At 53.2% G+C, this 18273-nt stretch overlaps 8 protein-coding genes across 8 annotated transcripts; 4 read left to right on the top strand and 4 right to left on the bottom strand.

The window, feature by feature from the left end:
- Positions 1–463: 463 nt before the first annotated feature.
- BKA58DRAFT_141185 (Poly(A) polymerase) lies at positions 464–2827 on the top strand. The gene is made up of 5 exons (XM_046164599.1): positions 464–810; positions 859–2126; positions 2178–2292; positions 2340–2460; positions 2554–2827. Exons 1-5 carry the CDS (start codon positions 656–658, stop codon positions 2629–2631), a joined length of 1737 nt encoding a protein of 578 aa, XP_046025813.1. The 5' UTR covers positions 464–655; the 3' UTR covers positions 2632–2827.
- Positions 2828–3424: 597 nt separating this feature from the next.
- Positions 3425–4528, bottom strand: BKA58DRAFT_410396 (uncharacterized protein; the record flags this gene model as incomplete). Its single annotated transcript, XM_046172214.1, has 2 exons — positions 3425–3631; positions 3686–4528. The coding sequence occupies 2 exons, from the start codon at positions 4526–4528 to the stop codon at positions 3425–3427; spliced, it is 1050 nt and encodes a 349-aa protein (XP_046025812.1).
- Positions 4529–5264: 736 nt separating this feature from the next.
- On the top strand, positions 5265–8251 carry BKA58DRAFT_336097 (ATP-dependent RNA helicase DRS1). Its single transcript, XM_046168253.1, has 2 exons — positions 5265–7031; positions 7082–8251. Exons 1-2 carry the CDS (start codon positions 5361–5363, stop codon positions 7832–7834), a joined length of 2424 nt encoding a protein of 807 aa, XP_046025811.1. The 5' UTR covers positions 5265–5360; the 3' UTR covers positions 7835–8251.
- A 244-nt stretch (positions 8252–8495) lies between these two features.
- BKA58DRAFT_141129 (CDP-alcohol phosphatidyltransferase-domain-containing protein) lies at positions 8496–9992 on the top strand. Its single transcript, XM_046164597.1, has 3 exons — positions 8496–8843; positions 8893–9269; positions 9335–9992. Exons 1-3 carry the CDS (start codon positions 8732–8734, stop codon positions 9722–9724), a joined length of 879 nt encoding a protein of 292 aa, XP_046025810.1. The 5' UTR covers positions 8496–8731; the 3' UTR covers positions 9725–9992.
- Positions 9993–10486: 494 nt separating this feature from the next.
- Positions 10487–13271, bottom strand: BKA58DRAFT_410393 (PABP-dependent poly(A) nuclease 3; the record flags this gene model as incomplete). Its single annotated transcript, XM_046172213.1, has 5 exons — positions 10487–12037; positions 12123–12223; positions 12274–12468; positions 12518–12577; positions 12632–13271. 5 exons carry the CDS (start codon positions 13269–13271, stop codon positions 10487–10489), a joined length of 2547 nt encoding a protein of 848 aa, XP_046025809.1.
- Positions 13272–13770: 499 nt separating this feature from the next.
- BKA58DRAFT_438340 (uncharacterized protein) lies at positions 13771–14412 on the bottom strand (the record flags this gene model as incomplete). The annotated part of the gene is made up of 1 exon (XM_046173579.1): positions 13771–14412. The coding sequence occupies one exon, from the start codon at positions 14410–14412 to the stop codon at positions 13771–13773; it is 642 nt and encodes a 213-aa protein (XP_046025808.1).
- A 176-nt stretch (positions 14413–14588) lies between these two features.
- On the bottom strand, positions 14589–14954 carry BKA58DRAFT_400486 (uncharacterized protein; the record flags this gene model as incomplete). Its single annotated transcript, XM_046171596.1, has 1 exon — positions 14589–14954. One exon carries the CDS (start codon positions 14952–14954, stop codon positions 14589–14591), a length of 366 nt encoding a protein of 121 aa, XP_046025807.1.
- A 1682-nt stretch (positions 14955–16636) lies between these two features.
- On the top strand, positions 16637–18221 carry BKA58DRAFT_468040 (uncharacterized protein; the record flags this gene model as incomplete). The annotated part of the gene is made up of 2 exons (XM_046175088.1): positions 16637–17066; positions 17119–18221. 2 exons carry the CDS (start codon positions 16637–16639, stop codon positions 18219–18221), a joined length of 1533 nt encoding a protein of 510 aa, XP_046025806.1.
- Between the last annotated feature and the right edge of the window lie 52 nt (positions 18222–18273).

Here is an 18273-nt window from a genome sequence, read left to right as displayed (position 1 = left end):
GGCTGAAGAACCCGGGTGGATCCGCATCGAGCGTTATGTGGAATGGTCGTATGTCTTGAACCGCTCTTACAATACGGGCGCGTATCTCAGCCTTGAGAGACAAAGGTGAGCCTTGGTCGTTCTCGATAGCTTCAGAAGGCGAAGACAAGAAAGGATATAACAGATTTATATGTGCAGGCCACCGTTCGAAGTTCTTGTCGTGTGTGCGTCGGACGCCTTCGATGGGAGCAGCGATGCTGGAGGGAGGCAGCAGAACTAGTGCACTCTTATGTGAGAGATGGGTGGGCAATTGTTTGGCCATACTTGGCGATGGTGATGTTGGGTTGGCAAGGTTTGCCAATGTTGCGATGGCGACGGGTTGATGTCGCCGCTGCCAGGTTGAGCCACAGTGGCGCCCTAGCGGCTTGGCAACGGGCTGCTCCAAAGATGGATGCATCCTCGACTTCTGATGTCGCATTCACTTTCCAGACTTCAACTCAGTAAAGGTCGCGTCGCCATGTGGGAGCGCTGAAAATCTTATCACACTCATTCCCCAGCCGTCTCTCACGACAATCCACCCCGACACGCGCCCGATTGCGACTTCTTCCGCGCCCGCTCGCCGCAGCACCCCCGAAGTCGCGCGACTCTTTCAACCCCGATTCTCTGGACCTTCACCATGGACGGCCAGAAGAAGCCCACTCGGCAGTTTGGAGTCACCAGCGCCATATCAGAGGCGGCACCGACTGAACACGACATCCGGCTAAACGACAAACTCATCGAGACGTTGAAGACTGAGAATGTCTTCGAGACTCCCGAAGGCAACCGCAGGAGGTAGCACAGTCGCTAAACACGTATTCGCGCCAAGCTAATTCTTTGCAGGGAAGAGGTCATCGATCACATCCAGAGAGTCGTCGAAGAGTTTGTCCGTCGCGTCGGCAAACAGAAGGGTGTGCAGCAGCCTATACTCGATGCCGCTGGCGGCAAGATCTTCACCTTCGGTAGTTACGCTCTCGGCGTCCACGGTCCCACGTCGGATATCGATACACTCGTTGTCGCGCCCAAGTTCGTGACCATCGACGAATTCTTCAAAAACTTCCCTCCGACCTTCAGAGAGATGTCTAAGGCCGAAGATATCACTGAGTTCGTGCCTGTCGAAGATGCCTTTGTACCCATCATCAAGATGGAATATCGCGGTGTGAGCATAGATCTGTTATTCGCGTCCTTGCCGAAGCGATCGTCGATACCGAGAACAATGGAGACAATCGAGAAGAAGGACTTGGAGGGTTTGGGCGAGTCGGCAACCCGAAGTGTCAACGGCACACGAGTCACCAACGAACTCTTAGACGCGGTGCCGCAAAAGGTCAGTTTCCGACACGCGCTGAGGGCTATCAAACTGTGGTCGAACCGTCGCGGCATCTACGGAGCAGTCTTCGGATACCCTGGTGGAGTTGCATGGGCTATTATGGTTGCGCGCATCTGCCAGCTGTATCCCATGGCCAACGGTGCTACTATTGTTTCCAAGTTCTTCAGCTTGATGTACAAGTGGACCTGGCCGCGACCCGTTATGCTCAAACACATCGAAGAGGGCGACTTAGGTCTCCGTGTGTGGAATCCCCAGGTCTACGGCGGTGATCGCGCCCACCTCATGCCCATCATCACACCCGCCTTTCCGTCTATGTGCGCTACACATACAGTGATGCCATCAACGCTGCGAATCATGAAGGAAGAGTTCGGGCGAGCGGACAAGATCTTACAGCATATCTTCTCGGGCGCCAAGGACTGGGATTCACTCTTCGAGCGCCACTCCTTCTTTACCAAAGACCACAAATACTACCTCAGTGTTGTTGCCGCCAGTCGGACCAAGGAAGCCAACTCGACCTTCTCTGGATTGGTACAATCGAAAATCCGTCATATCGTCAAAGGCATCGACGATGGACAAACGGGCATCGACACCGCCCGCCCGTACATTCACTACTTTGAACGCTTCCACCGCTGCAAAGACGATCAGTTCCATGAGGTCACGCAGGGTTCTCTCGAGTATATGATACCGGCATCCGAAGTGCCTGCTGAGGGTACTGAGCCAGCGAATGGCGAGACGCACATCATTTACACGACAACTTTCTACATTGGTCTTACCTTACCCCCAGGTATGTATCTTCAGTTCATCCAATACATTGCACAACTAACTCGGCTCGTAGATGCTACCAAATCGCTCGACATCTCCTATCCAGTGAGTCAATTCAGGAGCTACATCACCGACTCCGACCTCTACGATGACAAAGTGATGTCGGTCAAGGTGGTCCATACGCGCAAGTAAGTATATCGCTCATTGCGACTAGGATCAATTGCTAACTTGCCAGCACTGCGCTTCCCGATGATGTCTTCGTCGAAGGAGAGACCCGACCGAAGAAGCCTAGCAAAGACAAGAAGAAGAAGGACGCGAAAAGTGCTAAGCGCCACTTCGCCGATACAGGCATTGACGTGCGTGACTCGCGCCTCACTAAATCCTCTCGACGCTCACCCGCGTCCCGAGAGTAATCTTGCGCCATTATGCTGACGATTGTGCTAATACAGGACCGCGATCATTCGGCAGCAAAGCGTCGACAGGCCGAACTTGCTACCAATGGAGTCGCAACTCCGACGGCAGCCTAGGTTCGCTTTCAGCTAAGCTAGCACATGTTCGCTATTTCTCTACTCTCTATCATTCGCTTGATATTCTTGGGATTTCTGACATTCTTGTTCATTTCAGTTCCGGCTGCTTCCTCATGCGCCGACGAAGGTACGGCTCGTTAGCAACCTGCCTGCCTGATTATACGGGTCTTATCGATCGATTAGAGACGCCTCCGGACTTGCGATTCGACGCCGCATCAGGTGCAGGTGCGTATCCGTACTTCCGAGGGCCTCTAACAAACAAAACCAGAAAAAAAAAAGTAGGAAAAGATCGCCGCAGAGCGCGTTACAAAAACACTACAAGAAGGTTTGATCACCCAATTTTACCATAATGCATCACCCCATTCCGCAGTTGGCGTTGGTTGGCGTTCAAAATGCATCACATGGCGTTTACGACGAGCGGGACAGGTGGTATTCGTCCGCGCAATTGGAGTCACAGAGAGCGAGGGAGCGATCAATTTGCTTTAAAGCACCGGGAAAGAGAGGAATTTGTGGCTGCGAGCTGGGATTCTGTAACTAATACGCAACTCTGTACACCAAAAATCTACACCATTTGGAGCCTAAGCGCTCTGGCAGATCCATAGACAGCTTCATTGTGTATAAGTGGTTGTGATGTGCTGAAATTCTTGTAGATAATCTGATTGAACATTAACAACATATGTCCAAAGCCTGTCCACCGCATGCCAGGGCGTATACCGCAAATCAGTAACAGGTAATAATGCATATTCCTCGTAATCATATCAGTCATACCCTCGCCAGCCTGTCATTGCACTCATCATCCCTCTACCATGCTGTCCGACGCCGCAGCAACCGCGCCAGTAGTACCGTCCAGTCCATTGATACCGTCCGTCTCGCAGATAACCATGCCGGCGGGAAGCCAATACGGCATATCGCGGATGTACGGAGCTTCGGCTTTCTTAGCGCCAGTCAAGGCTGAAGCGGCACTTGCCCAGTTGAAGTATTTGTGGCATCCTACACAAAACTGAGAACGAATTAGCAGGATAGCAAGTATGTGTAGTAGACACCGAACACTTACCATGCTATCACAACCACCATCTTTCTCAATAACCAGCTGACAATTCGGACATCTCTTTCCATCCTTACTCTGCATATACTTGAGCGTATCCTTCTCCGCATCACTCATCTTCTCATCCACGTGCTTCGCCGCATACTCGGCACACGTAACGTCCTTGTGCCACGGAACAAGACACTGGGCGCAAGACCGGAAAGAACAGTCGTTGCACGCCACTTGCGGGTATCCAGCCGCCGTTGCATCTGGAAGGCCAATCGCCGTGCATGTGGGTGAGAGACAGGTCATTGGCTTGGGACTCGCGGTTTCTTTCCACACTTCCAGCATTTCCATGTTGAACTTCTCGAGCGCTGGGCCGGGAGGTATGTAGCGCAGGATGAAGAGGTGATCCCAGGGCTCTGTGCATCCGGATTCTAGACAGCCGGTACCGAGTTGGCGTACGCCGACCATGCCCATCTTTGCGGATAGGAAGTTGCCGATACAGGTCTTACAGACGGGATCGATTTTCCGCTTGCTGGGATTCCGGGCTAGGTGGGCGATGCAGTTGAAGGGGACGTCTAGTTGTTGCTGCCAGCGTCCGCGCTTCGGTGGTACCCATTTGACGAACTCGTCGATGGTTTGCTCTTCTATGCAGATTCGGCATGTGAAGTGGGTTGGCGGTGGCGGGCGCGGCCTGGGGTTGGGGTTCGGCTTGCGTTTCTTCGCCCAGGGATCTGCACGTGGGCGACGCTTCTTGCTGGGCCTGCTGACCTTAGTGGCATGGGTTTCTGCAGCCGCTTGTCTTGTGTGGGAGCGTAGGACTCGGTTGGTTGAGTTGGGCGAGGCTGCTCTTTGTGGCACTCGACGCATGGTGGAGTGAGGTACCTAGGTAGTCAGTGAGATCGTAGTGCGGCCTTGACTAGTTGTGATGCAGCGGCCAAGTGAAATAGAACAAAGAGTAGAGAGCGTGCTATGGAATGGACCAGGTCCGAAGGCGTGACTGACAAGGCTAGTTATACCAGGCTGAGGCTGCAGCTGACGTTGGGTTGGCGGTATAGAACCGGAAGGCGTTGTGGATGCCTGGTTATTATCTTCAATTGGCAGGAAATGACTCACGGTAAACTTCCTAGTCGTTTCAAAGGAAGGTGGTAGCCTGAGATCTGGAACTTGGCAACTGGGTACCGTGAATGCTTAAGTCAGATAGCTTATATTGCTCAGCAGACGGGTCATTGGATGGGCCACAGAAGTAGTAAGCAACGTCCTTTTGCAACTACATTTACGATCTATGCATCATAAAATGAGAGAGCCTCAAGCCACTGTGAGACCCGGTGTCATCCATTGGCGTATTTCGACAGTCGTCATTGGACCATGTTCGTTTGTCGCAAACGTCTCTGATGCCTGGTAGGCTGTCACCACGCTAGCGACTATCCATCGGGTGACTAGAGTTGGTGTGAGCTTTGCTGCATGCACATCATCAAATGTTGATAAGTGAGTAGGATTCAAGATGATGTAGACTTCTGGGTGATGTTTGTCACGACTTGGAGATCCAAGCTGTTCGCAGTTGCGACGGCTGCGGCGACCCCACTTTTAGGCCGACAGGGGTGCGCTGAGCACAGATCCCCCGAGCCCGAACTTTTTTTGCGACGCTTGTACGCTCGACTATCTCTGCATACACTCAAGTACCCGAGATATTGTCACAATTATGGCGCCTAGTATGGAAGACGACTTCATATTCACCATCTCCGATCACGATGACGTCTCCGACGACGGCGGTGCCGACGAGGCTGCTGCAACGGCCAAATTAGCTGGCGCTGGAAAGAAGAGGAAGTACACCGAAGACCCAGATCTTCACGTCAAGCCGAAGGAAGTCGCGTCGAAGAAGGCGAAAAAGGACAAGAAGAAGGGAAAGAAAGGAGCCGATCCCGCTCCAGAAATCGAAGGAGACGACAACGCGATGCCAGAACCGACCGAAGACGTCGAACAGAACGACGATATTGCGAGCGACTTCGAGTTTGCAGTCGGCGACATAGACACTGGCTTCGTGGAGGAGTTTGACGGCTGGGGCAACGACAATGGCACAGTGGCTCAGGAGTCCCAGAAGAAGGGCACCGCAGTCGATGTCGACGACATTATCGAGCGGAGACGGAACAAGAAGAGCGCACAGGCAGTTATAGAAACGGAGTCTCCCGAGGCCTCTGTCAATGGCGACTTTGAAGGTTTCGGCGAGGACGACGAGCTCATGGCTGAAGATGGGTTTGGCATGGGCGCAGCAAGCGACTCGGAAGAGGAAGATCAGGACGAGGCTTCAGGGGAGGAGGGTAGTGAGGGCGAACAGGACGACTCGGACGACGAAGCAGAAGTACCGCATGTACCACATCCCATGGACCTTGAGGGCGCTGAAACAGAGAATGAAGACGAGAGCGAAGAAGAGGACGCTGTCGAAGCTAAGAAGGCAGCCGCTTTCTTCGCGCCTGAAGACAGCGTGCAGATCAAGAAGAAAAAGGGGGCCAAAGGTGGTACTGGTTCCTTCCAAGCCATGTCGCTTTCACGACCCATTCTACGAGGTTTGGCATCTGTGGGCTTCACCGAGCCTACGCCTATCCAGAACAAAGCAGTTCCGATTGCTATGCAAGGTAAGGACGTCGTAGGAGGAGCCGAGACTGGTTCCGGTAAAACGGCCGCGTTCCTCATCCCTATCCTCGAACGTCTGCTCTACAGACCAAAGAAGGTTCCAACCACCCGTGTCGCCATCTTCATGCCTACTCGTGAGTTGGCGGTACAATGTTTCAATGTCGCGACCAAGCTTGCGTCCTTCACCGACATCACTTTCGCCCTGATGGCTGGTGGTTTCTCAACGCGCGACCAGGAGGCTGTGCTGAAGACACGACCGGATGTTGTGATTGCGACACCTGGTCGTTTCATCGATCATATGCACAACACAGCTGCGTTCCAGGTTGAACATCTCGAAATTCTTGTGCTCGACGAGGCAGATCGTATGCTGGAAGAGGGTTTCGAGAGCCAGTTGAACGAGATTCTGACGACTATTCCGAAATCACGACAGACTATGCTGTTTTCCGCTACCATGACGAGCTCGGTCGATAAACTGATCCGAATTGGTATGGACAAGCCAGTGCGTCTGATGGTCGATGCGAAGAAGCACACTGTAGCAGGTTTGACGCAAGAGTTCGTGCGATTGAGGCAGGGCAAGGAAGACAAGAGACTTGCGTATTTGATGTATATCTGCGAAAAGATCTACACAGAGAAAGTCATCATTTTCTTCAGGCAAAAGAAGGAAGCGCATAGGGTACGAGTTGTATTCGCTCTCTGCGGGCTCAAAGCTAGTGAGCTCCATGGTAACATGAGCCAAGAGCAGGTAAGCAACTTCATAACACTTGACGCTTGAAACGATACTAACAGTCGCAGCGTATTCAATCCGTAGAGGCTTTCCGATCAGGCAAGTCTGCCTATTTATTGGCTACCGACGTTGCCTCGCGTGGTCTTGATATCAAGAACGTCGCGACAGTCATCAACTACGAAGCACCACAAAGTCACGAAATCTACTTGCATCGTGTCGGTCGTACCGCTCGTGCAGGACGAAGTGGACGTGCCTGTACGCTTGCCGCAGAACCTGACCGCAAAGTCGTCAAGCAGGCCGTCAAGGCTTCGCGCGATCAAGGCGCCAAAGTTGTCAGTCGACAAGTACCCGTAGAAGAAACCGACAGGTGGATGAAGAAAATTAAGGATCTCGAAGGTGAGATCGAGGAGGTTCTCGCCGAAGAGAAAGAGGAGCGTGCCATGAGCGTCACAGAGCGTGACCTTAAGCGAGGTGAGAACCTGATCCAGCACGAAGATGAGATCAAGTCCCGGCCAAGGCGCACATGGTTCGAGTCTGAGAAAGACAAGTTGGCAGAGAAGGAGAAGGGTGCTGCTGCACTAAACGGGTCTTCCCAGTCTGCTGGAGCAGCTCTGAAGGCCAAGAAGGGAAAGAAGCTCAGTGGCAAAGACCGCAAGAAGCTCGAGATGAATGACGTCCGATCAGAAGGCAAGGTTTGGAAGAAGGGTAAGGCGGATCGTGGCCTAAGTACCGGCAAAGCGAAGGAGAAGCAAGCTCACCAGAAGGCCAAGTCGAAGAAGATCGCCGCGAAGACCGGGTCTTTCAAGGGCTTCAAGGAGTAGGTGGTTCATTCAGGAGTGATTGCATAGCTTAATGATACCTCTGATCATCATTCATTACCTCCCACGATACACGAGCAATGCTAGATACAAAACCACATGAACAGGGTTGAAGAATACGTAGACATAATTGCAGGTCGGTGGACAGATAGAATCTCATTGAAGACCTCCGCGCTGTCATGTTGTTCTTCTGTCTGAAACATGAAAGACTGTCGTCAGCAGCAACACCAGGCAGATGGTATGAAAACAATAATCATGAATTCACAATGTTCATATGCTGATGAGCGCACATGGTCCGTTTGGTCCGGTGACGAAACTGATGTGCGATTGACCTCATATGCCAAGCTCACCCCCTTTTTGGTCTAGGCGGGTAACCGGGAGCTGGCGGACGAACATGGCAGATTTATGGTACCTCAATTTCCAGGCACAACTACTTTGCTTCTACCAGCTTCTTGACACGTACGCTCCTTCCAACACCTCAACTACGCCTTCTTCTACATCTCGGTCTTACTTTTTGCAGCCGCACTACGTCCAACTGCATTCGCGACAGGGTTCGTTATCAGCTCGGCTTATCGGCGGCTCATTCGACAACTTTCTGGTCTGGACCCGCACAGCTTCAACAGCTATTGCAAGCCCAACAAAGTATTTGTTGGCTTCCAGCACGCCCGTTCCGAGTCCCTTCGTCCGTCCTCGCTCAGCGCTGGACTTCACCTTGCTGTACGCCATCCCCATCCGAGCACCTGCTGCCTAGTGCTCTGAGCATAAGCAGAGCGCGCATTCGAGCCTCCACTCTCTGCAGTAAGCGCAGCGGGGTACACCTGTATACAAAGACACACATCTATACCGAGTGTCTCCATTGAGGATAATTGAGAAGACGGATCGGACACCATCTCGACCACCATGGCATCAGTACAAACACAAGCCAACGGCAATGGCGCCGCCGTACGGCCAGCACAGGCTGAGAAGGAGGGCGCATACGAGAACATATTCCTATTCATCCCAAACTTGATCGGTATGCGCGTTTATCCCATACCATGATCCATGAACTAACACTCCCACAGGCTACTCGCGCGTCTTCCTCGCCTTGATCTCGCTCTATTACATGCCCCTCCACCCACGCACATGCACCCTCCTCTACAGCATATCCTGTCTGCTCGATGCGCTCGACGGATACGCCGCGCGAGCATACGAACAGAGCACCAAGTTTGGAGCTGTGCTCGACATGGTCACGGATAGGTGTACGACAACGTGTCTGCTGGTTTTCTTGGCGCAAGCTTTCCCGCGCTTCAGCATCGTATTCCAGGGTCTCATCTCCCTGGACTTGGCCAGCCACTACATGCACATGTACGCGACGCTGAGCATGGGCGGCAGTGGACAGAGCCACAAGAACGTGAACGAGAGCAGGAGTTGGTTGCTGAAGCAGTACTACTCCAACAACGTACGTTACTCAACTGGAATCTCGTATGTAACACAGTCGCAAAGCATATACTAACAACCCCACAGAAAGTCCTCTTCACCCTCTGCGCCATGAACGAGATCTTCTTCATCGCCCTCTACCTCCTCTCCTTCAGCTCGCCCCTCCTCTCCCCAACCCTCTTCTCCGACCTCAACAACCCATCGTCCATCCAACCCGGCTCGCCCGCCGCCCCCAAACCGTCCATGTTCTTCGCCAGTCCCTTCTCCGCCGCAGCCATGGAGATGGCTCGTGCCAACAAGATGGACTCGACTGTCCCCTGGATCTGCATGCTTACTTCAGCTCCCTTCATGGCTGTCAAGCAATGGATAAACGTTGTTCAGATGGTCAAGGCGAGCCAGTGGCTCGCTGAGGGTGACCGCGAGGCGAGGAGAAAGGCGGGTCTGCCCAGGAAGGGGGGCGCGAAGAAGAGTCAATAGATGACTCTTCTGTTGGGAAAGGGACATACATAAGCGTGTCTAATGTCCAGAGCTGGCAAAAGGACAGACAAACTCGCGGGTAATGAGGAACAGTACCGCTCACCTGGTGGTAATTTTGGCGGCCATGCATGTGTACGGACATGAGGTTTTCCCCGTATGCGGTTTTTCTCTCTTCATCTTTCTTTTCTGTTTTCACCTACTCATCTTGTAGTGATTTGCGACTTCACTTGTCTGCTTCCATGTTTCTTCATTCGTTTTTTAGCTTCTAGCTTTTTTCCCCCTGTACGAGTGTATCTCTTTGCCTCTATAGATGTTGGCTTTGCGGCGTGGTGCGGAAAAAGATCAAGTCACAAGGCCTTTGTACGCCAACATAATAATATGTCGTTTGCTGTATATATACGTACTACGAGATTGTAGCAGTGACAATTACGTGAAAGTCACAGACCGAGTTATGTGAAGCTGGAATTGCGTTTTCATTGCGCTATGAATAATCCGTGTTTCTCTAATCCCTACTATCCCCATCTTGTTTCCTTCAATGCAACGGCAATACGCAACTCATGCAAGCATCTTCAACAGCTCGTCTCCAACCCATTCCAAATCATTCGTCCATCCAATCGTTTCTTCCTTAGAAACAACACTGATATCCACATCGTCTGGGTCCTTCAACGACCTAAGTCTCTCCACAGCCCCTTTGATGAGAAAACTGTCTTCTTCCGTCCATCCATGACGATGCTAGCCGGGTGGACTGGGGGGTGAGGAATCCTATTTCCCCGACACGCGTCCCGCCCGGACCAAGTCCTGAAATGCTGATTCTAGTGCCCGCTTTACTTCGCGGTAGCTCACTATCAACACATTTTGCTCGTCCCGGCTGACGAGCGGTATCTTCTCGTCGGTCCCGGCGTCCAGTTTGTTCAGGCAGTCTAGAACATGCGCCAGGTCTGTGACTGGGTGTCCGTTGGCGTCTACTTGGTGGAAAACGTAGTCGCGGAACAGCTTGAGGTAGTAGCGCTCTCCAGTTTCTGCCCATACCGAAGATGGGTTGGCACTGCTGTTGCCGGGCATGTTTTGTGAAGCGTCTAGTTCCGGTCGCTCGTTGATCATGTTGAGCTTGACGAGAAGACGGACCAATCTCGATGATTCCAACTCTTTCCCGAGGTTCACTGTAAGCGTGTCCTGAGCATGTAGCTCACTGTCGAAGACTGATGCGAATTGGTCGGCGATACCTCCCAGGAAGGTGTCAATGTCTTTCTGCATCGGCGCTGGTGTTGTAGGAGACGATGGCGCTCCTGGTGCTGGTTGCGGGTTAAGCAGCCATTGCACGCATTCCTTGAGGCGGGCTGTATAGCTTCTAGTGATATAGTCCATGCTCTTTTGCATTTGCAAGTGGGCTGTGGCATTGTTACTGGCGATGCAAAGTATTAGTCGTCCCAGCTGAACGAGGTCGTCTGCTTGCAGTTCGGGCACGGGACGCGCATTGTCAAACTGGACTATGTCCATAATACTGCATGCGTTGAGTCGTATCCGGTTCTTTGACGTCAATAGTATCTTCGAAGGTGTGATGAGGCGCGCTGCGAGACCCGAACCGTGTATAGCCTTAAGAGCCGATGCAATCTGAACGACATAGCCCCACAACACTTGCTCCGGTACATGCGACGATGCAGGTTGCCTCCCGTGGAAGCGCTGCACCGGCTTGAAGTGCTCATCAGCAAGTGACTTCGAGTTGGGATGATAGTCTGTGACTAAGATTAGAGAGCTATCGCCAAAAGCTCGAGTAGTGAACGCTTCGTGGATTGTGACGACGTTGCCGTTCAAGACACGTTTCCATGGCTGGGCGGAGCGGATCGCAGTCTCGCTTGTAAGGCGGAAGTTTTCTAGACGGCGCAGCGCGTATGTCTTGCCATCCTTGCTGGACACAGCTTTGTAAATCCAGCTGGCGTACCCAAATGGAGCCGTGTTCTTCTGGGGTGACATGTCTAGGCAGAACAAGGAGTGAAACTGCTCAATGACCGGCAAAGTACTATTCGGCGCGACCTGGCGTGCAATGTCCGCCTTCTTTTGCAACTCCTCCCGGAGCCCGTCAGGTATGAAGAAATCATGGGCAGTGCGCTGATAAGCAAGCAAACCCGTCGGCTGCGGCCCTACCGGCCAGTACAGATGGTATGCTGGAGTTTGGAACGCGTTCGCATTCTGGAAATACGTCGTTGAGGCATCCTGTGCATACGGGTTGATGGTAGCAGCTTGGTGGGTTGCACCTGCCAGGGTAGAGATGCTGGACGGTGTACTGAATGGATCATAGCCAACATTAGGGTCCACCTAGGGCGTTGTGAGTCGAGAACTAGATGTAAGAACGTGCCATAATGTCACGAATTGAAGACACATATCAAGTAAAGCCACGCACCATCTGCTGACCCTCAAAAGACTGCGGGACAAACTCTTGGAAGTCTTGTGAATGCCAATCGATGGCGGGCTCTTTCGCATGCATGTGCGGGGTGGTGACGGCTGAGATGATCAGCATGCAAAGAGGTGATTTGCGAATGCTCAGAACTCACTGGAGCGTTGCGATTTGGGAGTGAAGACAGCAGCATTGGCTGCCTTGGGCGAGATGGCAGCGCTGCGAGAAGACGGGGTCACAGATCCATTGGTACTCGCCTGCAGGGGCGTGAAGGAGGGGGAGTCGACATTGAACCTCTTTTTGGCGTTCTCATTCTGGCCCAGCTTGAGGGTGTCGTGGATGTAGGGGCAGGCTAGACAGGGTCACCACTTGATTCGGCAGGTGCGGCCAGCAGCACTTACTGTTTTCGTACCGACAGTGTCCGTAGATGGTGACATTGCGGCAGAGGGTGTTCTTCGCTTCTGCATAGGCCAGTCAGACTCGACATGTAGTGTATAGGTGTGGCTGCGTCATACCGCGTCCCTTAGGGCGAGGAGAGACGACTCCCCGTCGCGAATCACCCGAAGGACCGCCAAAGGTTGTTGCCATGAATCGCGTCTGGCTCGTCGAGGCGTTGTTGGTAGCAATAGAAGGTTGCTGGCGCGTCTTGGACGCAGTCAGCGGTGAGCGAGCAACGCTCTGCGCGGGCTCTACGGGCTGCGAGGTGGGCGGTTTGCGGTCGGAGCCGGTATCATCTGACGATCCTCCTCCCCTACTCCATCGGCCCGTAGACTTGTTCGAGTGTTTCCGCCTGGTGCTGCGCGCCTGTTTCTGAGGCGTGGTAGGGGCGTTGCGCCCGGGGGGATTGGGAAGCGAGTCCCGTGACGACGACGACGTCAACTCGGAGAGAGGTTCGGTAGTCGAGGAGCCAGAGCTGGCAATGGCAGTTGCATGTGGGTGGCCCTTGGCTACGGAAAAGAAAGCAGGGCGACTGGGCGTGGTGGAAGCGTGCGGCGCGCCTTTGTTCGGCGGCGATGCAGGCTGAATGGTGGGCAACCTGTGGCCGGCGTGGTGAGAAGTTCCTGCGAGCACATTAGAGAGCGAGCCCATCAACGGCGACAAGTCGAGGGCAGAGGCAGGCGGCGCCTGGGGATGGCCAGGGCCGCCGTCAGACATGGCGGGCGGGATGTTTCGCGATAGCCGACGAGAGTGGCATGCGGCGGGCGGGACAATTGGATGGGTACCTTTCGGAATTGCGGGCTATGAGCCACCCCCAGCGAGTCCAGCGTCCTGTAGGAGCAGCAGCCGCGTCTCCATTAGCAGGCACAGTCCAAATGTCAAGGCAGACTAGACGAGCAGGCGCGCTGGGTGAGTGAGGTGCGATAGCTGGGGGCTGCACCTATCGGCATTCAGCCGCCTTCCCTGCTGTTTGGCGTGTTTGCAGCTGTTGGCTTAGTCATCTACTTAGTCATCCAACTTTCCCACCTCGGCACCTGCATGTTTCACACATCACCACACTTCATGTAGGCCCACACCAAGCACCGAACACGAGGCGTTACTTGCATTGGACTTTGTTTCTTCACGAAACATTACAGCCCACCATACTTTCATGTCTCTCGCTTTCCTCTTATCTCATCTGTCGCTGACTTTGAATGCTTCTCACGTCATTGGCTCCTCACTCAAACGCCCTCCGTGTCTCCCTCACGACTTCCATCTTCGCCGTTTGGGATGCTTCCTTCCACTGTGGCGAGCGCCGATGAAGGGAGTTTCGGAACATGCGAATCATCCGGGCACCCATGGCGATCGGATTTGACTGCATGCTGCGGTCGTAGATGGCCTGGTACCGATTATGTCTGTAGTCTCCAAGGATCACCTTGACTGCTCGTTCAGGGCTCTCAAGCGATTGCCTGGCGTCCCTTTCAGTTGTGTTCGAGAGAAGTGAGAACACTCTTGCCTCTTGCAAGAGCTGCGGATCAATGCTGTCGAGGGCAGCACTCCTTGGCCGTTCGTTGTGCATAAACAAGGTCTCTGTGGGACTCAAGTGACTAGTGTCACGCATGAGTTTGTTCGAGAGGGCACCGAATTCGATGAGCGACCTTGTCTGGTCTAGACTTGGCTCATAATGATTGTTCGAGGCCGGTGAGGGACCAAGATCGAGACGAAGCTGCTCCAATCGTTCCAGGTCGCGCACGAACTCAGAGCGATTCCTCCAGCGATCCTCGAGAGCGACGTCAGAAATTCGATCTGCTCCCAAGCTTACCAGTCTACGATAACGCGCCTCCACAGTTGTGTATTCGCCTGTTAATGGGTGGGGCATGATACATGCATGCATCGGTTCCAATTCGTGAACGGCGTCCAAAGCGCCTCGAAATCGAGAGTCGCTTGGCGGTGTATCAGGAACGTTCAGGTTGTGGCGCCTAAGCTCACTCAGGAGTAGGTCGTTGTGATTGCGAAATGCCATCACCATTTCCTCTAGCATCGACACGGTGGTATCTAGTTCGTCAAGTTCGCGAATAGGGCCGCCAATTCTGCTTGTTCATCGCCACCATTTGAGGGTGGCTGCATCGTCACGATTAGCAAATGTGGCGTTTTTTCATAAAGAATGCTTATAGGTAGAGGGTGGCGACTCGGAAAGAGCTCCCGACGACAGATCGTACAGCTGCTATGCTGTGTGTTCGGTGAGTTGAGCCAGGCCAGTAAGCAATGCTTGTGGAAAGTGTGGCCGCAACGGCGGATCTCGCTGACCTCCTGACCCGACTGTAGCTCATTGAGACAGATTGTACACTGCGTCGGTATATCGTCGCTGCTTGTCGTCGCGCGCGAGCCGATGCGGACGAAGTCCTCTTGATTCGCTGCCATTGCGACTTCCGGCGTGTTCCAAAATCAGTCAAGAGCTGTCGCGAAGATGAAAATGGAGGAAAGAGTGTTGTTGGGTGAGCTCGGACTTTCTGCACCATTTTCCACTTATTCGATTCACTTTCACGCTCTCCGTGCGCGTTTGTACCTTGTGACTACTCGGCCGTCGAGACAACCGCCCCGCAAGCACTTTCCAATATCGCTACAGGACGCTCGACAGAGGATTGACTATATCAGAAGAATCTTCTTCTACAGCTATAAACCATCCCCAGTACTCGCTATCTACAACCTCGCTAACCCTCAATATGCCCTGCGCTCCAGCTCTAACAGAGCAATAAAAGCGGGGTATACCACAAGACAGCGTCGAGAGGGTCACAAGTGCTATACGGATGATTGAACCCTGTATCGGCATCTTATACGATGACAGTCGAACCGCGCCAAACATGTTTCATCTACTCGACTGCGGCCATGTTGTCGTTATCGATGGGCCGGATACAAGATGCGGTAGCAACTGCCGATACCCCATAGACAGGGCCAACCCACGGTTCTCACAGACTGTCGTCAAGTCTACCTCACAAACTGTCGCAAAGTATACCTCTAGCCAGTATATTATCGAAAAAGCTTCTACATTCCTTCAATCGCTAACCCATCCTCCTCTAGTCAAACGGCCACTGGTATCCGAGCCACTGACTTTTGGGCGCGTCAAGATCCCCTCTATTGCGAGACCTGCGAGGGCATCCCAGTAGACCACTACCACTTTCAGAAACCACCAAAGAATCCCGGCGACCTGCGATCCCGACGCTCACTCGCCCTCACACGTGGAGAAATCGTAGCGGCCCTCCAAATCCCAGACGCTCAAGTCGAGACCCTATTGGCGGCGCCCTTTCCCAATCCAGACCTCCAAGAGCACAATCTTCATTGCGGCCACAAGGTCTACTGTGTTGCTCCACAACCTTGCTGTCAGAACTGCGAGTTTGACAAGCCCTGCCTGGGGCATCCCTTATCACTTCTTTTCCACAAGGACCCCGGCGTTATATTTTGCCAGGAGTGTGTTCTGAGAGCGGAATGGCTTCACACAAGGTATGAGGCGAAGGCGATGGAGTTGGAGTTGAGACGCGAAGGTTACCCCGAGCTGGGGACTCCACTTGATTTCTAGATTTCTTGTTGTTTCCATTCTTCGTTCATCTTTTGGGCCTTTGCACATAGAAGACTTTGTCGGAACTTTTCATTTTTACGGAGTGGCGCAGGCCAATTTTCTCATCTTCTCAATATCATTCGTAATGGAAGCACACGACCGATTATCTTGATGACGTATCTGGTGGAGGTCAGGATCTCGCTCTCACTTCGAGAGCGCGCAGGTTCCTGCGCCTGTTCGGTATTCACTATGCCAGTGGAGTCGCGTTGCTCTGATTTCCCCACTATTGTCGAATGCCTGATCATCCTATTATCTTACAGTCTCGGTACTCTAGTGTAGCTGGACGCATCGAGCGACAACTGCTCACCTTCACTACAGTTTAGCAAAACAGGCTACGATGGTTCTCTCAGGTTCTCTGTTCTACAACTAGGAGTCTGTAACACCAACGCAACCACTGCCTCGTTCTCAACCGCAGACCGATCACATACATAGCGGCTCATCGACCTCGTCGCAGATTTGCATCGGCCGCAAAATCTTCATCAACAGAATAATGGGGAAACAGAAGACTGTCACAACGGGGAAGCCGCCGAGACGTCCTTGTGGTGGCGCCAAAGGTGGTAGCCGTGGTGGCGGCCAACCAAAAGGTAGAGCTTCGAAGTCAGCGACCCCAGCGCCATCAGCGCCAGAAGCTGTGCCCGATAGACCGGGACCCAGGCTACTACTCAAGCTGTTGGTGGACAAACCGGATAGCCCAGCGCAGGAGCGCGACGCGACACCGGGATATGGCGGAAGAGAAGATCAAAACGACGACCTTGCTGAGCAATTCGCAAAGGCGGCGCCGATCACGACTCGCACTGGACGAGCGATTAAAAAGCCAAACCAGTACGACGCCGCTCAGGGTAGCGAGATCGATGCCTTCATTGACCAGGCTGAAGAAGATGCTAGAGACGATGGCAGAGGGTCCATGGCGAGTGATCCATGTGAGTGGCAATCCCTCTTGTGAAATGAGCCTATGTACTGACTTCAGTCCAGCGTACTCGACACACAAGGCCCCAGAGCAGATCAAGCAGCTACCAAAAACACGAAAGCCAAGAGGTCGTCCGCCCAAGAACTACACGCCGTTTGGCACCGCCGCTGGCAAAGCAGACGAACAAGATGGGCAGGATGCATCGTCTGGAGATCCTCCCCCGTTCATAGCAGACGAAGAGATCTACTACATCCTGAGCAACCTCAAGAGCAACGCGAAAATCCACCTCGACCTTCCTGGTCTCACCGACGCCGCCAACCCATATCAGGCCCTACCCTATAGCGCCAAGACCCTTACCCAACTGTACATTGTCTGCTACCAAGAGAAGTTCTGGGATTACTGCGACATGGTAGCCGACACATGGATCCGCAATTTCCACGACCAGCGCAAAAAGGCTCAAAACGATGACGAAAAAGAGGGAATCTGGCTCCCGAATCGAGCTCTCAATCGGCGCAAGCGAGTAGCACAACAGGCGTGGCGGAAGGGCAAGAATATCCCCGCAGAGTTCGATCAGTTTCCTAGAGACTACGACTTGGAGGTCACAGACCCTAAACTTCACGAAGACGTTACGTCAGTCCACACCGATCTTCTCAACTTGCTATACGAGTACACTTCACCTAGGTGCGGTGCGAGACTGCTTTGGGCTGACGCACTTGCGCTGGGTGGCGACAAGACCGAGCGCATAATCGGGGCTGTCACGCGTAAGGGCTTCCATTTACACCCCCAGCTTCTGTTCGACATCATGCAGACATGTCTACGTATGGTTCGGAGAAATCTCACGCTGAAGATCGAGGAGAGCACTGAGGGCGCTTGGTGTAAGCGATACCATGAACACGGAAAGAATGGCGAATTTTGCTACCGGCAGAGGGCGTCAAGGGTTGATGAGTGCCTAGATGACGCGATAGAGAAGTCCAGAAATAGAGAAGAAGATGAGCCTACCGATTTGGATATGGTCGAGGAGTTTGAGTTGGCACTTCAGGCGCAGGAGCGGGAACGGCCAAGGGCTGAGAAGAGAGGTCTTGAGGGTCATGATGAGGTTAGTCCGAGTAAGCGAGCTAAGTTCTTCGGGGAAGAAGAGGAGGCTGAGAGTGACTCCGAGGAAGATTGAGCTCGGCATGTGCCAGAAGGTCCGCGATTGCCTTTTCGGGGATTCCGGTCAC

This window comes from Alternaria rosae (assembly GCF_020736505.1).
Source record: "Alternaria rosae strain MPI-PUGE-AT-0040 chromosome Unknown BKA58scaffold_4, whole genome shotgun sequence".
In the NCBI taxonomy this organism is placed as follows: Eukaryota; Fungi; Ascomycota; class Dothideomycetes; order Pleosporales; family Pleosporaceae; genus Alternaria; species Alternaria rosae.
This window is presented reverse-complemented; position numbering and strand designations above follow the sequence as displayed.

Coding starts and splice junctions, on each gene's coding strand:
- BKA58DRAFT_141185 (XM_046164599.1), top strand. CDS start 656: ATGGACGGCCAGAAGAAGCCCACTCGGCAGTTTGGAGTCACCAGCGCC. Junction 2,127..2,177: donor TGGTCTTACCTTACCCCCAG/GTATGTATCTTC, acceptor CTCGGCTCGTAG/ATGCTACCAAATCGCTCGAC. Junction 2,461..2,553: donor TCGCCGATACAGGCATTGAC/GTGCGTGACTCG, acceptor GTGCTAATACAG/GACCGCGATCATTCGGCAGC.
- BKA58DRAFT_336097 (XM_046168253.1), top strand. CDS start 5,361: ATGGCGCCTAGTATGGAAGACGACTTCATATTCACCATCTCCGATCAC. Junction 7,032..7,081: donor GTAACATGAGCCAAGAGCAG/GTAAGCAACTTC, acceptor TAACAGTCGCAG/CGTATTCAATCCGTAGAGGC.
- BKA58DRAFT_141129 (XM_046164597.1), top strand. CDS start 8,732: ATGGCATCAGTACAAACACAAGCCAACGGCAATGGCGCCGCCGTACGG. Junction 8,844..8,892: donor ATTCATCCCAAACTTGATCG/GTATGCGCGTTT, acceptor ACACTCCCACAG/GCTACTCGCGCGTCTTCCTC. Junction 9,270..9,334: donor AGCAGTACTACTCCAACAAC/GTACGTTACTCA, acceptor ACAACCCCACAG/AAAGTCCTCTTCACCCTCTG.